Genomic DNA, 17,340 nt, shown 5'->3' on the forward strand with positions numbered 1-17,340 from the left:
GTAATTTCATTGAAATGCTCAATGTTCTTAAGGGGTTTGACAGTGTGTATCTAGAGATGACATTTCCTGACTAAGGTGTCTATAATCAGGGCCACAGTCTCCATATGAGGAGTACATCACTCAAGGCTGAGATGAGAATACACTTCTTCACTCAGAGGACAGTGAATCTTCAGACTTTTCTACCCAGGGCAGTGGAGGTTCAATAACTGGGGGTACATTCAGATCGCAGGTGGATAGATTTCTGGGTGTGTAGGGAATCGAGGGGTGCAGGGATAGTGCAGAGGAGTGGACTTTAGTGAAAAGATGGGGATAGGCTCAAGGTGTGTGGGCTGAACAGCCCATTCCTGCTTGTATTTTGTTGTCATTTTAGCTGGCTTTGCCTGTGGTCACATTCCAAAAAGGGAATCATATTAAAAAGAAGTCCCTTCTTGTCCTGATGCCAGGCAATCGGTTCACAAAGGGTTACCAAGCAGTCTCCTGCAGATCCATTTTTTTTCACTCGTATCTCATGAAATATCTTTGTCAATATGCTCCACCCACTAGATACCAGCAATGAATTCCGGACAGATGTATAGAAGTGCAGTGAAGTTTCCAGCTCGAGTTAGTGTGGGGAGTCTTCACTCCAGAGATCATGGGATCCAACAAACGGATTGAAATTGTGTCTGACTTTTTATTTGAGTACCAGACCCCTCGGTTGATAGCTCTGAGGGACAAGAGGATCGGACTGATTTTCCGACTGATCCAGCTCGTTGTGCTTGCTTACATTGTGGGGTAAGAGAACGTTTGTTTCCCCCTCTTGCCTATTGTGCATTAAGTGAGGCTGGAGAGATGAGACTCGGGTCATTCTGCACGTAGGGGTAGCAGGAGGTTAGTAGGCTGCCATTCCAGATATAACAAAGAGGCAAGAAGAGACTTGGCTTGAGGTTGGCCGCAATCTGCTTCCTAAAATCTCCAGACTTGAAGGTACGCTGTGGACGAACATTGCCGGGATTGTTGAACGAACAGCATTCGCTTCCCCGCCCCGCATTCCCGCCCTCTCTGCTCATTCTCTGCCTCTCTGCTCATTCTCTGCCTCTCTCCCACCGTTGAGAGGGAGAAGGGAAAATCGGAAGTGTCAGTATTACAGTATAGCAAAGGGGATTACAGAGGCATGAGGCAGGAGCTGGCCAGATTTGACTGGAAGGAGACCCTAGCAGGGAAGATGGTGGAACAGCAATGGCAGGTATTCCTGGGAATAATGCAGAAGTTGCAGGATCAATTCATCCCAAAGAGGAGGAAAGATTCTAAGGGGAGTAAGAGGCACCCATGGCTGACAAGGGCAGTCAAGGACAGCATGAAAATAAAAGAGAAGAAGTATAACATAGCAAAGAAGAACGGGAAGCCAGAGGATTGGGACTCTTTTAAAGAGCAACAGAAGATAACTAAAAAGGCAATACGGGGAGAAAAGATGAGGTACGAAGATAAGCTGGCCAATAATATAAAGGAGGATAGTAAAAGCTTTTTTAGGTACGTGAAGAGGAAAAAAATAGTTAAGGCAAATGTGGTCCCTTGAAGGCAGAAGCAGGGGAATTTATTACGGAAAACAAGGAAATGGCAGACGAGTTGAACCGGTACTTTGGATCTGTCTTCACTAAGGAGGATACAAACAATCTTCCAGATGTTCTAGTGGCCAGAGATCCTAGGGTGACGGAGGAACTGAAGGAAATTTACATTAGGCAGGAAATGGTGTTGGGTAGACTGATGGGACTGAAGGCTGATAAATCCCCAGAGCCTGATGGTCTGCATCCCAGGGTACTTAAGGAGGTGGCTCTAGAAATTGTGGACGCATTGGTGATCATTTTCCAATGTTCTATAGATTCAGGATCAGTTCCTGTGGATTGGAGGGTAGCTAATGTTATCCCACTTTTTAAGATAGGAGGGAGAGAGAAAACAGGAAATTATAGACCAGTTAGTCTGACATCAGTGGTGGGGAAGGTGCTGGAGTCAATTATAAAAGACGAAATTGCAGAGCATTTGGATAGCAGTAACAGGATCGTTCCGAGTCAGCATGGATTTACGAAGGGGAAATCATGCTTGACTAATCTTCTGGGATTTTTTGAGGATGTAACTAGGAAAATGGACAGGGGAGAGCCGGTGGATGTAGTGTACCTTGACTTTCAGAAAGCCTTCGACAAGGTCCCACATAGGAGATTAGTGTGCAAAATTAGAGCACATGGTATTGAGGGTAGGGTACTGACATGGATAGAAAATTGGTTGGCAGACAGAAAGCAAAGAGTGGGGATAAATGGATAAATGGGATAACATTAGCTACCCTCCAATCCACAGGAACTGATCCTGAATCTATAGAACATTGGAAAATGATCACCAATGCGTCCACAATTTCTAGAGCCACCTCCTTAAGTACCCTGGGATGCAGACCATCAGGCCCTGGGGATTTATCAGCCTTCAGTCCCATCAGTCTACCCAACACCATTTCCTGCCTAATGTATGGCAGGCAGTAACTAGTGGGGTACCGCAAGGCTCGGTGCTGGGACCGCAGCTATTTATAATATACATTAATGACTTGGATGAAGGGATTAAAAGGACCATTAGCAAATTTGCAGATGATACAAAGCTGGGTGGTAGTGTGCGCTGTGAGGAAGATGCTATGAGGTTGCAGGGTGACTTGGACAGGTTGTGTGAGTGGGTGGTTGCATGGCAGATGCAGTTTAATGTGGATAAGTGTGAGGTTATCCACTTTGGTGATAAGAATAGGAAGGCAGATTATTATCTGAATGGTTTCAAGTTAGGAAAAGGGGACGTACAACGAGATATGGGTGTCCTAGTGCATGAAAGGAAGCATGCAGGTCCAGCAGGCAGTGAAGAAAGTCAATGGAATGTTGGCCTTCATAACAAGAGGAGTTGAGTATAGGAGCAAAGAGGTCCTTCTACAGTTGTACAGGGCCCTAGTGAGACCGCACCTGGAGTACTGTGTGCAGTTTTGGTCTCCAAATTTGAGGAAGGATATTCTTGCTATTGCAGCATAGGTTTACTAGGTTAATTCCCGGAATGGTGGGAATGTCGTATGTTGAAAGACTGGAGTGACTAGGCTTGTATACACTGGAATTTAGAAGAATGAGAGGGGATCTTATTGAAACATATAAGATTATTAAGGGGTTGGACACGTTAGAGGCAGGAAACATGTTCCCAATGTTGGGGGAGTCCAGAACCAGGGGCCACAGTTTAAGAATAAGGGGTAGGCCATTTAGAACAAAGATGAGGAAAAACCTTTTCAGTCAGAGAGTTGTAAATCTGTGGAATTCTCTGCCTCAGAAGGCAGTGGAGGCCAGTTCTCTGAATGCTTTCAAGAGAGAGCTAGATAGAGCTCTTAAGGATGGCGGAGTCAGGGGGTATGGGGAGAAGACAGGAACGGGGTACTGTTTGGGAATGATCAGCCATGATCACATTGAATGGTGGTACTGGCTCGAAGGACCGAATGGCCTCCTCCTGCACCTATTGTCTATTGTTCCCCACCCATTGCTCTCGGCATCAGTTATCTTTTATGATCGTTCCACCTGCCGTCCAATCTTCTCCGCACGAGTTTTCACTGTTGCTAGGGTACCTTAGGAAACTGGAGCCGTGCTTGGAAGATATGCTCCAGCTATACGTAGAAACATAGAAACATAGAAAATAGGTGCAGGAGTAGGCCATTCGACCCTTCGGACCAAGCACCGCCATTTAATATGGCTGGTCATCCAAAAATCAGTACCCCATTCCGGCTTTTTCCCCGTACCCCTTGATTCCCTTAGCCCTAAGAGCTAAATCTAACTCTCTCTTGAAAACATGACAATGTTGAGCCAAAATCTGGAGTGCTGCATGTAGTATTGGTCTCCTTATTTGCAGAATGTCAATGTATTGGAAGCCATTCGGAGAAGATATACTGGACTGATACTTAGGAAGGGTGGATTGTCTTATGAGGAAAGATTGGTCGTAATAGGGTCTATCTAGTTTAGTTTAGTTTAGTTTAGTTTAGTTTAGAGATACAGCGCAGGAACAGGCCCATTTGGCCCACCGAGTCCACACCGACCAACGATCCCCATAAACATACACTCTCATACACACACTAGGGACAATTTACAATGATACCAAGTCATTTAACCTATAAACCTGTATGTCTTGGGAGTGTGGGAGGAAACCGGTGATCCCGGAGAAAACCCGTGCAGGTCACGGGGAGAATGTCCAAACTCCGTACAAACAGCACCCGTAGTAAGGATGGAACCCGGGTCCCTGGCGCTGTAAGGCAGCAACTCTTCCCGCTGCACCACCCTGCTGCCACTTATTTCTAATGCCTCTGGTGTGGCAAATACATTGCTCTACAGTCACCTCTGAAGTGATTTACTTTTATCCCGTGTCCTTTGTGGGATTTACCGCAAGCTGCCTCGGTTTCTGTCAGCACAGACTGCGACTAGCAGTTGCCTCTGCAGTTGCACTGTGTGCATGGCAGCTTTCCATGCATGTCCACGGCAGCAGATAAGAGTAGACAATAGGTGCAGGAGGAGGCCATTCGGCCCTTCGAGCCTGTACGCACCGCCATTCAATGTGATCATGGCTGATCATTCTCAATCAGTACCCCGTTCCTGCCTTCTCCCCATACCCCCTGACTCCGCTATCCTTAAGAGCTCCATCTAGCTCCCTCTTGAATGCATTCGGAGAATTGGCCTCTACTGCCTTCTGAGGCAGAGAATTCCACAGATTCACAACTCTCTGACTGAAAAGGTTTTTTCTCATCTCAGTTCTAAATGGCCTACCCCTTATTCTTAAACTGTGGCCCCTTGTTCTGGACTCCCCCAACATTGGGAACATGTTTCCTGCCTCTAACGTGTCCAACCCCTTAATAATCTTATACGTTTCGATAAGATCTCCTCTCATCCCTCTAGATTCCAGTGTATACAAGCCTAGTCGCTCCAGTCTTTCAACATATGACAGTCCCGCCATTCCGGGAATTAACCTAGTAAACCTACGCTGCACGCGCTCAATAGCAAGAATATCCTTCCTCAAATTTGGAGACCAAAATTGCACACAGTACTCCAGGTGCGGTCTCACTAGGGCCCTGTACAACTGCAGAAGGACCTCTTTGCTCCTATACTCAACTCCTCTTAGAAACATAGAAACATAGAAACATAGAAACATAGAAAATAGGTGCAGGAGTAGGCCATTCGGCCCTTCGAGCCTGCACCGCCATTCAATATGATCATGGCTGATCATCCAGCTCAGTAGCCTGTACCTGCCTTCTCTCCATACCCCCTGATCCCTTTAGCAAAAAGGGCCACATCTAACTCCCTCTTAAATATAGCCAATGAACTGGCCTCTTGTTATTAAGACCAACATTCCATTGGCTTTCTTCACTGCCTGCTGTACCTGCATGCTTCCTTTCAGTGACTGATGCACTAGGACACCCATATCTCGTTGTACGTCCCCTGTTCCTAACTTGACACCATTCAGATACTACTCTGCCTTCCTATTCTTACCACCAAAGTGGATAACCTCACACTTATCCACATTAAACTGCATCTGCCATGCATCCGCCCACTCACACAACCTGTCCAAGTCACCCTGCAACCTTATAGCATCTTCCTCACAGCTCACACTACCACCCAGCTTTGTATCATCTGCAAATTTGCTAATGGTACTTTTAATCCCTTCATCCAAGTCATTAATGTATATTGTAAATAGCTGCGGTCCCAGCACCGAGCCTTGCGGCACCCCACTAGTTACTGCCTGCTATTCTGAAAGGGACCCATTTATCCCCACTCTTTGCTTTCTGTCTGTCAACCGATTTTCTATCCATGTCAGTACCCTACCTCCAATACCATGTGCTCTAATTTTGCCCACTAATCTCCTATGTGGAACCTTGTCAAAGGCTTTCTGAAAGTCAAGGTACACCACATCCACCGGCTCTCCCCTGTCAATTTTCCTGGTTACACCCTCAAAGAATTCCAGAAGATTACCGGATTGCTTAATTCTGCTCCCATGCCCCCATGGATATAGAGCCGTGTGTCAATGAGGAATGAAGTGGACAAAATGTTTTTTTTCATAAGTTCTAGGAGCAGAATTAAGCAATTCGGCCCATCAAGTCCACTCCCACCACTCAATCATGGCTGATCTATCAGCCCCATTCTCCAGCCTTGTCCCTTGCCCTTTAGTTTTCTGGGCCAGCCTACCATGGGACCTTGGCAAAAGCCAGGCCGAAATCTATGTGAACCACATCAATCAGTCTACCTTCACAACGTCTCTGAGTTACCTCCTCAAAAGCTCTTATCGGGTTTTGTGAGACGTGATGTCCACTGTAAAACAAAACCTTGCTGACTTCTCCTTTGTATTGGATGTATTCGTTGTATTGTATATGTATTGCATTGTATTCGTGGTGCAACACTAGCTTAGATTACCCACGCTCAGGAAGGTTTAGACAATAGACAGTAGACAATAGGTGCAGGAGGAGGCCATTCGGCCCTTCGAGCCAGCACCACCATTCAATGTGATCATGGCTGATCATTCTCAATCAGTACCCCGTTCCTGCCTTCTCCCCATACCCCCTGACTCCGCTATCCTTAAGAGCTCTATCCAGCTCTCTCTTGAATGCATTCAGAGAATTGGCCTCCACTGCCTTCTGAGGCAGAGAATTCCACAGATTGACTGAAAAAGTTTTTCCTCATCTCAGTTCTAAATGGCCTACCCCTTATTCTTAAACTGTGGCCCCTGGTTCTGGACTCCCCCAACATTGGGAACATGTTTCCTGCCTCTAACGTGTCCAACCCCTTAATAATCTTTAGGGCAGCACAGTGATGCAGCGATAGAGTTGCTGCCTTGCAGCGCCAGAGACCCAGGTTCGGGTTTTGACTATGGGTGCTGTCTGTACGGAGTTTGTACGTTCTCCCCGTGACCGCGTGGGTTTTCAGGTGCTCCGGTTTCCTCCCACACTCCAAAGACGTACAGGTTTGTAGGTTAAATGGCTTCTGTGAATTGTCCCTAGTGTGTCGGTAGCGTTAGTGATCACTGGTCGGTGCGGATTTGGTGGGCCGAAGGGCCTGTTTCCAGGCTGCATCCCTAAAGTCTAAAGGCACAGTTTGACCATGAACACAAAATATTATCTGCTGACTATGAAAAACTGACTCTAAACACAGCCATCACCAGCCAGGAACAATAAATCATGCTTAGTCGAGTTCTAAGAAACGTATTAAAATTGCAACCATGACCGAATGTTTTCGTGCAATTTCCAGTGAAATTTTGTCCATTGCATGTCAGTGTGTGTGAAAAGCAAGCCCTTAGATTCCAGAGTTAATAAACGAGGTTGGGAACAATTTCCCATGGCACCCAAAAATTCCAGAGTTTGGGAAATATGTGCCTTTGCCGGGCACTGTTGGTGCAGTGAGACATTGTAAATCACTTCTCAGAAGCGTTGTCAGGCATAATGTGCCTCCCGAGGAACTATGTCGAGATGTGAACAAAAGTGAGGTTGAAGAAGAGGGTTTTAAAAGAGGAGCGAGGGGTGGGGAGGTTTGTTGAGGGGAAATCCAGAAGCTGGAACCCTGATACCTGAAGGTATAGCCTACAATATGAGACAAAAAGGAAGGTCGCAAACGGAAACATCACCTATATCCATTCCCTCCACAGATTTTGCTTGACCTAAACCAAACACTCCACGCTTTGTGCTTTGGTTTAGCCTGAAATATTGGACTGCACTAGAAATAAGAATTGGAGGAGCGTTGAATCTCATGGGTAGTGTTGCCTGAGACAGTGGCAGAGATATGGTGAGGTGGGAGCCAGTGTGGTGTGAGCAGGGGGGGGGGGGGGGGGGGGGGGGGGTGGCAGATGCCTTCTCCCTGGGCTTTGGGACGGCATTATATGAATACAGAGTCATTCTTTGGCTTTGCAATGTTTGGGGACCTGCCGACAGCATGCAGGATGCCGCATGGTGGCCAGACCTGGGCTGGAAATCGGTTCTCTGGTGCTGTCAAAATGCAACTGATGGCGTGCGGAAAGTTAAATCCCTGTGGCCGAGAAAGAGGCAGAATGGAAGAAGCCAAGGATTGAGTGGCAAGGCTGGAATAAGAGATTGAGCCTGGGGTAGGGAGGTGGCCTCGGAGATCAGGAAGGGGCGAGAGGGAGCTGGGACAGTCCCCAGTGTTGGTGCAGCCACACGCAAAGGTGTGGGGAGGAACTGCAGATGCTGGTTTAAACTGAAGACAGACACAGAAGCAGTCTGAAGAAGGGTCTCGATGTGAAACATCACCTATTCCTTTTCTCCAGGGATGCTGCCTGCCCTGCTTGTCTGTCTTCAGGACAAAGGCAATGTTGATGAAACGTCTTCCTCCGTTGTCTGGAGACTCGGACACTGCGACCCAGGTGAAGTGGGAGATGTAGATACACCCAGGTGAAGTGGAAGTGACAGCCGCTGTGCAGGGGCGGGACATGGGCCGCACATGGGTCCTAATCTGAGGAAAGACATTCTTGCCATAGAGGGAGTACAGCGAAGGTTCGCCAGATTGATCCCTGGGATGGCAGGGCTTTCATATGAAGAAAGACTGGATAGACTCGGCTTGTACTCGCTGGAATTTAGAAGATTGAGGGGGGGATCTTATAGAAACTTACAAAATTCTTAAGGGGTTGGACAGGCTAGATGCAGGAAGATTGTTCCCGATGTTGGGGAAGTCCAGAACAAGGGGTCACAGTTTAAGGATAAGGGGGAAGTCTTTTAGGACCGAGATGAGAAAGTTTTTTTTCACACAGAGAGTGGTGAATCTGTGGAATTCTCAGCCACAGAAGGTAGTCGAGGCCAGTTCATTGGCTATAGTTAAGAGGGAGTTAGATGTGGCCCTTGTGGCTAAAGGGATCAGGGGGTATGGAGAGAAGGCAGGTACAGGTTACTGAGTTGGATGATCAGCCATGATCATATTGAATGGCGGTGCAGGCTCGAAGGGCCGAATGGCCTACTCCTGCACCTATGTTTCTATGTTTCTATGTTTCTATGTTTCTATACCTGCACCGTGTACAGGCGGGAGGGAGTGCTCCAGTTGGGTCCCTTGCATGTGGTGGGTTGGGTGGGTATTCTGGTGTCGGGAAACGTTCCTGTACCTTGAGCTGGAAAACGGGACCAGGGATCTCTCAGTCTGCCACCTGTATTCTCACCTGTATGACTCTGATATTCATATAATGCCATCCCAAAGCCCAGGGAGAAGGCATCGGCCATTCCCCCCCCCCCCCCCCCCCTGCTCACACCACACTGGCTCCCACCTCACCATATCTCTGTCACTGTCTCAGGCACCACTACCCATGAGATTCCACGCTCCTCCAATTCTCACTGCAGGCTCCCTGCTGCTGGCTGAAGTTAACATCCAGGTTTTGTTCACTTGCTGCAGCTGGGTTTTTATCTACGAGAAGGGCTACCAGAGCACAGGCTCCACCGTCAGCTCCGTCTCCGTGAAGGTGAAAGGCTTCGGCTTCACCAACCTCTCCAGCGTTGGCCCCAAGGTGCTGGACGTGGTTGACTACACTTTCCCATCGCAGGTAAGAAATGCGAGCGTCAACGTTAACTGTGCTTGACCATTGGTGTCCAACAGCCACTGCCGACCCACTGCCGACCCACTGCCCACCCACTCCTGACCCACTCCTGACCCATTGCCAACCCACTGCCCCCACTGTTGACCCACTCCCCACCCACTCCCCACCCACTGCCCACCCACTGCCCACCCACTGCCGACCCACTGTTGACCCACTGTCCACCCACTGCCCACCCACTCCCCACCCACTCCCCACCCACTGCCCACCCACTGCCCACCCACTGCCGACCCACTGTTGACCCACTGTTGACCCACTGCCCACCCACTGCCCACCCACTGCCCACCCACTGCCCACCCACTGCCCACCCACTCCTGACCCACAGCCCACCCACTGCCCACCCACTCCCCACCCACTGCCCACCCACTGCCCACCCACTGCCCACCCACTCCCGACCCACTGCCCACCCACTCCCGACCCACTGTTGACCCACTGCCCACCCACTCCTGACCCACTGCCCACCCACTTCTGACCCACTGCCCACCCACTGCCCACCCACTGCCCACCCACTCCTGACCCACTGCCCACCCACTGCCCACCCACTCCTGACCCACTCCCGACCCACTGCCCACCCACTGCCCACCCACTGCCCACCCACTGCCCACCCACTGCCCACCCACTGCCCACCCATTGCCCACCCACTGCCCACCCACTCCTGACCCACTGCCCACCCACTCCTGACCCACTCCTGACCCACTGCCCACCCACTGCCCACCCACTGCCCACCCATTGGTGTCCAACAGCCACTGCCGACCCACTGCCGACCCACTGCCCACCCACTCCTGACCCACTCCTGACCCATTGCCGACCCACTGCCCCCACTGTTGACCCACTCCCCACCCACTCCCCACCCACTGCCCACCCACTGCCCACCCACTGCCGACCCACTGTTGACCCACTGTCCACCCACTGCCCACCCACTCCCCACCCACTCCCCACCCACTGCCCACCCACTGCCCACTTCCACTGCCGACCCACTGTTGACCCACTGTTGACCCACTGCCCACCCACTGCCCACCCACTGCCCACCCACTGCCCACCCACTGCCCACCCACTCCTGACCCACTGCCCACCCACTGCCCCACCCACTCCCCACCCACTGCCCACCCACTGCCCACCCACTGCCCACCCCACTCCTGACCCACTGCCCACCCACTGCCCACCCACTCCTGACCCACTCCCGACCCACTGCCCACACCACTGCCCACCCACTGCCCACGCCACTGCCCCACCCACTGCCCACCCACTGCCCACCCATTGCCCACCCACTGCCCACCCACTCCTGACCCACTGCCCACCCACTCCTGACCCACTCCTGACCCACTGCCCACCCACTGCCCACCCACTGCCCACCCATTGGTGTCCAACAGCCACTGCCGACCCACTGCCGACCCACTGCCCACCCACTCCTGACCCACTCCTGACCCATTGCCGACCCACTGCCCCCACTGTTGACCCACTCCCCACCCACTCCCCACCCACTGCCCACCCCACTGCCCACCCACTGCCGACCCACTGTTGACCCACTGTCCACCCACTGCCCACCCACTCCCCACCCACTCCCCACCCCACTGCCCACCCACTGCCCACCCACTGCCGACCCACTGTTGACCCACTGTTGACCCACTGCCCCACCCACTGCCCACCCCCACTGCCCACCCACTGCCCACCCCACTGCCCACCCACTCCTGACCCACTGCCCACCCACTGCCCCACCCACTCCCCACCCACTGCCCACCCACTGCCCACCCACTGCCCACCCCACTCCCGACCCACTGCCCCACCCACTCCCGACCCACTGTTGACCCACTGCCCACCCACTCCTGACCCCACTGCCACCCACTTCTGACCCCCACTGCCCACCCACTGCCCACCCACTCCTGACCCACTGCCCACCCACTGCCCACCCGCTCCTGACCCACTCCCGACCCACTGCCCACCCACTGCCCACCCACTGCCCACCCACTGCCCACCCCACTGCCCACCCACTCCTGACCCACTGCCCACCCACTGCCCACCCACTCCCCACCCACTGCCCACCCACTGCCCACCCACTGCCCACCCCACTCCCGACCCACTGCCCACCCCACTCCCGACCCACTGTTGACCCACTGCCCACCCACTCCTGACCCACTGCCCACCCCACTTCTGACCCACTGCCCACCCACTGCCCACCCACTCCTGACCCACTGCCCACCCACTGCCCACCCACTGCCCACCCACTCCTGACCCACTCCCGACCCACTGCCCACCCACTGCCCACCCACTGCCCACCCACTCCCCACCCACTGCCCACCCACTGCCCACCCCACTCCTGACCCACTGCCCACCCACTGCCCACCCACTGCCCACCACTGCCCACCCACTGCCCACCCACTGCCCACCCACTGCCCACCCACTGCCCACCCACTCCCGACCCACTCCTGACATTTCAGTGGTAGATCTTTGGGGTCACCTGGTCAGCTTGTGGTCAGGTGGGATGGGGTGGACACTTGCAACACCATCTACCTGAAACCGGGAGAACTTGTCTTCTTCCCCCAAACTGGATAAATCCAGTCCAGCTAAATATCGCCCAGCAGTCTGCAAGTAGATGGACAGTGTTAGTGACAGCACATTAATTGATACTTCAAATCCAACAAGGCAAAGGAGACGAGGAGGGATTTCTTTAGTCAGAGGGTGGTGAATCTGTGAAATCCGTTGCCACAGACGGCTGTGGAGGCCACGGCAATGGATATTTTTGAGGCGGAGATTGACAGACTCTGGATTAGTGAAAGTGTCAGGGGTTATGGGGAGAAGGCAGGTGAATGGGGTTGAGAGGGAAAGACAGAGCAGCCATGATTGAATGGCAGAGTGGACCTGATGGGCCGAATGGCCTAATTCTGCTCCTCTAACTTCTGAACTTATGAAGCTAATGCGAACCAACGTCACTCAGCTCCAGACCCCATCGTGCCTGTTTGGACCAAGGAGATGAGGTAAGAGGATGCCCTTGACAGGTTACAAAAGCTTGAAGCAGGTACCCACCAGATTCAAGAACAGCTTCTTTCCTGCTGTAATCAGATTCTAGATCGGCCTTCTCACGCATGAAGATGAAGTCTTGATCACCCAACCTACCTCTTTATGGCCCTTGCACTTTTTTATCTGCATCTTCTCAGTAGCTGTAGCACTTTACACCACATTCTGTGCTTTTCCTCTTGTGCACTACCTTGATTATGTAGGTATTTACATGTGGTATGATCGGACTGGAGGGAACACAAAACAAACCTTTTCAGTGTTTTTCAGAACAGATACGTTCAGGATCAGGAACCCGGGCCTGCAGGGTCAACATCCTGGGACTGAGGCCCGGGGTCGGTCTTTGGAGACAGGTCTATGAATGGAGTCCTTGGGGACTATAACGCAGGGGGCAGTGTGAGGGGAGGGGGATGTCCAGGGTCTCTTGGTGAAAGGTTCAGAGCTGTGATGCTGAGGCAAAGGTGCAGGGTCATAACCCTGGAGGAAGGTCCTGGGGTCGGAGTTCAGGGTTATGACCCTGGGGGAATTGTTCAGGGCTGGGGTTTTTGGGCCTTGTTCCTGGTGGAAAGGTTCAGCTTCATGTACCTGAGAAAAAGGGTCTATGGTCAGAGACCTTTGTGAAAAGTCCAGAGTCAGAGAACTTGGGAAAGGTTCACGGCCATGACCCTGGGAAGATTGAGAGCTGGAAGAAAGATTCCACCGGGGGCAGAAAATAAACAGCGGGCCATGCCAGCTCTGCCCACATCCTGGCAAAGGCTGCCTGCCACAAAGTTGTTTCAGATGTGCTCTTTAAATTGTGCTCCTTAAGCTGTGCTGAGAAGGTTGGAATTCCATATCTGGGCTGTGAACTATCAGTCAGAGTCAGAGAGCGGGTATTACTTACATACCTCACTCTCAAGTCAAGTCAAGTCAAGTCAATTTTATTTGTATAGCACATTTAAAAACAACCCACGTTGACCAAAGTGCGGTACATCAGTTCAGGTACTAAGAACGAACATACAATGGCACACAAACATAACAGCACATACATAAACAGTTCACAGCGCCCCCTCAGAGGGTCTCAAACGCTAGGGAGTAGAAATAGGTTTTGAGCCTGGACTTAAAGGAGTCGATGGAGGGGGCAGTTCTGATGGGGAGAGGGATGCTGTTCCACAGTCTAGGAGCTGCAACCGCAAAAGCGCGGTCACCCCTGAGCTTAAGCCTAGACCGCGGGATAGTGAGTAGCCCCAAATCAGCCGACCTGAGGGACCTGGAGATAGAGTGGTGGTTAGAAGATTTTTGATATTGGGGGGGGGGCAAGCCCGTTTAGGGCTTTGTATGTGAATAGGAGCTTGAAGTTGATTCTGTACCGTACTGGGAGCCAGTGGAGAGAGGCTAGAATCGGGGTGATGTGGTCCCTTTTACGGGTACCCGTCAGGAGTCTCGCTGCGGCGTTTTGGACCTATTGCAGGCGGGACAGGGAAGATTGGCTGATCCAGTGTATAGGGAGTTGCAGTAGTCTAGGCGGGATGAAATGAATGCGTGAATGATTTCTTCAATGTCGTCAAATTGGAGGAAAGGTTTTATTTTAGATATGGTACGAAGCTGGAAGAAGCTGGCTTTTACCACAACGTTGACTTGCTTGTCAAACTTTAATGCAGAGTCAAATATCACGCCAAATAACTCTGCCTCTCATTACCTGTCTGTGTTTTCTTCCTTAGGGATCGAACTCCTTTGTCATAATGACCAATTACATCCTAACTCGGAGGCAGTCCATGAGGTTCTGTACACAGGTAAGGCCCTAGCTGTTCTCCCAGTGGGGTACCTGAGCCACCATTGCCCGTGTATGGGTGGAGTCCATTTACAGCCCGTCCCATGTGCTGCAGTATTGACGCCAACAGATGGGCATCAGATTCAACCTATGCCACTCCATTAGAGATCGGAGCAGAATTAGGCCATTCAGCCCTTCTAGTCTGCTCTGCCTTTCAATCATAGAAACATAGAAACATAGAAACATAGAAGATAGGTGCAGGAGTAGGCCATTTGGCCCTTCGAGCCTTATCACCATTCAATATGATCATGGCTGATCATCCTAAATCAGTACCCCCGTTCCTGTTTTTTCCCCATATCCCTTGATTCCATTAGCCCTATGAGCTATATCTAACTCTCTCTTGCAAGAGATAGATCGTGGCTGATCTATTTTTCCCGCTCAACCCTATTCACTTGTCCTCTCCTCGCAACCAAGTGAATAGGGTTGAGAGGGACAAATAGATCAGCCACGATCTATCTCTTCAAGAGAGATAGAATATATCTCGAATTGATATATTCGAGAACATATCAATTGCCGCTTTAAAAATACCCAATATCTTGGCCCACAGATTCACCACCCTCTGGCTAAAGAAATTGCTCTTTAGAAAGATGAAGGTGCTTCCTTTTATTCTGAGGCCATGCCCATTAACAGGATCAGTGAACCGTCAGCAGCCTCTCCCAGGCCACTGGCTCAGCAGTGAGGCTCTCAGTTCAACCGCCTCCTGACATCAGACCTGAAACAGTCTTTCTATCTCAAGCTTTGCCTGAGGAAGACACTAGCAAGTGGATTGAAGAGCCAAAGGTGTTCTCTCAGAGTCTTAGAGTCATAATACAGCGTGGAAACAGGCCCTTTGGCCCAATTAGCCGATGCTAATCAACATGTCCCATCTACGCTCGTCCCACCTTCCTGCGTTTGGCCCATATCCCTCTAAACCTGTCGTATCCATGTACCTGTCTAAATGTTTCTTAAACGATGCGATAGCGCCTGCCTCAACTACCTCCTCTGGCAACTCGTTCCCATACACCAACCACCCTTTATGTAAAAAAGTCTCTTTGGAAAGTCACCTACTCCTGGAAACCCAGGTCTATGACTGCTCAAGATGGACACAGATCAGCATTGTGATAGTATTGTGAACTTTGAGCCCATGCATATGGAGCGCACGTAGTCCAGGCTCAAAACCTACTTCTATCCCCTAGCGTTTGAGGCCCTCTGAGGGGGCGCTGTAAACTGTTTATGTGTGCGTTGTTAGGTTTCTGTGCTATTGTATGTTCTTTTTAGTACCTGCACTGATGTACAGCACTTTGGTCAACGTGGGTTGTGTTTAAATGTGCTACACAAATAAAATTGACTTGACTTGACTTGACTTGATAGTCAGTACAAGTCACCCCCCCTCACCATCCACCTGCGGCACTGTCTGCAGGTCCCCACCTTGATCTCACAACTGGAGTAGAAGCAAGACACCCTCGACTCCAAGTGACCTCGGGAAGAAGAGGAGGGAATGGCTCCTTGCTGGATGTTGATGTCCATGTCAATGCTGTTGAACATCATGGATAAACACCCTCTCACTGGATCAGTCTGAAGGAGGGTCTCAACCCAAAACATCACCCATTCCTTCTCTCCAGAGATGCTGCCTGTCCCGCTGAGTTACTCCAGCTTTTTGTGACTCTCTCACCAGTGGCGGGCCTGGTCATGGGGCTTGTGTTTGTGGTCGCCTGGGGCAATGATTCACTCTGGGGCAAGGTGTCAGAATGCCAGCCTTTTCTCAGTCACTGGTCTGGAATGGGACTCGAACCCACATCCCTCTGATTCCAAGGAGGTCTCGCTGAGGGTCGAGCTGGAGCATGGCTTGGCAGGATGGAGGGGCTTACGACTTCAGACTTTAGAGATCTCGCACGGAAACAGGTCCTTCAGCCCACTGAGTCCGTGCCAACCAGCGACCCGTACACTAACACTAGGGACAATTTACAGAGGCCAATTAACCTACAAACCTGTACGTCTTTGGCGTGTGGGAGGAAACCGGAGCACCCGGAGAAAACCCACGCGGTCAGACTGATCAGGGCAGTGCTGGTTTATGACTTGGTGTCAGTCAACCTGTCACTTGCTCTGTTGTCTTTACCACAGCATCGTACGTCTGGAGAGTGTGAAGCAGACAGCGATTGTCCCACAGGAAAGTTCAGCCGCTATGGACAAGGTAAGGATCACATACTCATGATACTCGTCTTCTGCAAAGTAGCCCCGGTGGGCCTTGGATGCTGCTGGCAGCTGGGCAGTTCTACCTCCACTAGCTGCTGTAAAGCAGCTTCAAGCAAGGGCAATTATTTTAACTCAAAAGTCTGAAGAAGGGTCTCGAATCGAAACATCACGTGTCCCTGATCTCCACTGATGCTTCCTGACCTGTTGAGTTACTCGAGAACTTTGTGTCCTTTTGTGCAATTAACCATCATCCGCAGTTCTTCGTTTCTAACTCATTACATGTCGTGCTTACATCATGTAGACCGCTCCCCTGCTACCATTCACTGCCCGCCCCCACAGAACACTGCCTGCCCTCCACTTTCCCTCGCCCCCACAGAACACTGCCCTCCCTCCACTTTCCCTTCCCCCCCCCCCCCCACTGGCTGATTTGGATCAAGACTGAGCCCATGTTTTGGGCCAACTTTGAGCTTGGCGATTTTGGAGTCACAGTTTTCAGCCACAGTTTGCATCCAAAACCAGCAACCAAGTGTGCAAGGGCAGAGAATACCTCTCCTTAAACACACACGGCTCTGTGGTGCAGCTGGTGGAGCTGCTGCTTCCCAACTCCTGAGCCCGGGGTTCAATCCTGACCTCAAGTGTTTGCACATTCTCCCTGTGACACATGGGTCTCCTCCAGTGTCCCAAAGACATGCAGGTTGGTGGGTTAATTGTCCGCTATTAATTCCGCCTACTGCATGGGTGAGTGGTGGACAAAT

General features: G+C 51.2%; 1 protein-coding gene across 1 annotated transcript in view; it reads left to right on the forward strand.

Annotated features, from left to right (window-relative positions):
* Positions 1 to 631: 631 nt before the first annotated feature.
* The window catches only part of p2rx1 (purinergic receptor P2X, ligand-gated ion channel, 1), a 33,542-nt gene continuing 16,833 nt past the window's right edge, over positions 632 to 17,340 (forward strand). The window contains exons 1-4 of the mRNA XM_078421947.1: positions 632 to 771; positions 9,396 to 9,543; positions 14,304 to 14,375; positions 16,514 to 16,583. Of these exons, the coding sequence (XP_078278073.1) occupies positions 632 to 771; positions 9,396 to 9,543; positions 14,304 to 14,375; positions 16,514 to 16,583 (430 nt within the window). The remainder of the gene's footprint in view (positions 772 to 9,395; positions 9,544 to 14,303; positions 14,376 to 16,513; positions 16,584 to 17,340) is intronic.

This window comes from Rhinoraja longicauda, chromosome 26, assembly GCF_053455715.1.
Source record: "Rhinoraja longicauda isolate Sanriku21f chromosome 26, sRhiLon1.1, whole genome shotgun sequence".
NCBI lineage: Eukaryota > Metazoa > Chordata > Chondrichthyes > Rajiformes > Arhynchobatidae > Rhinoraja > Rhinoraja longicauda.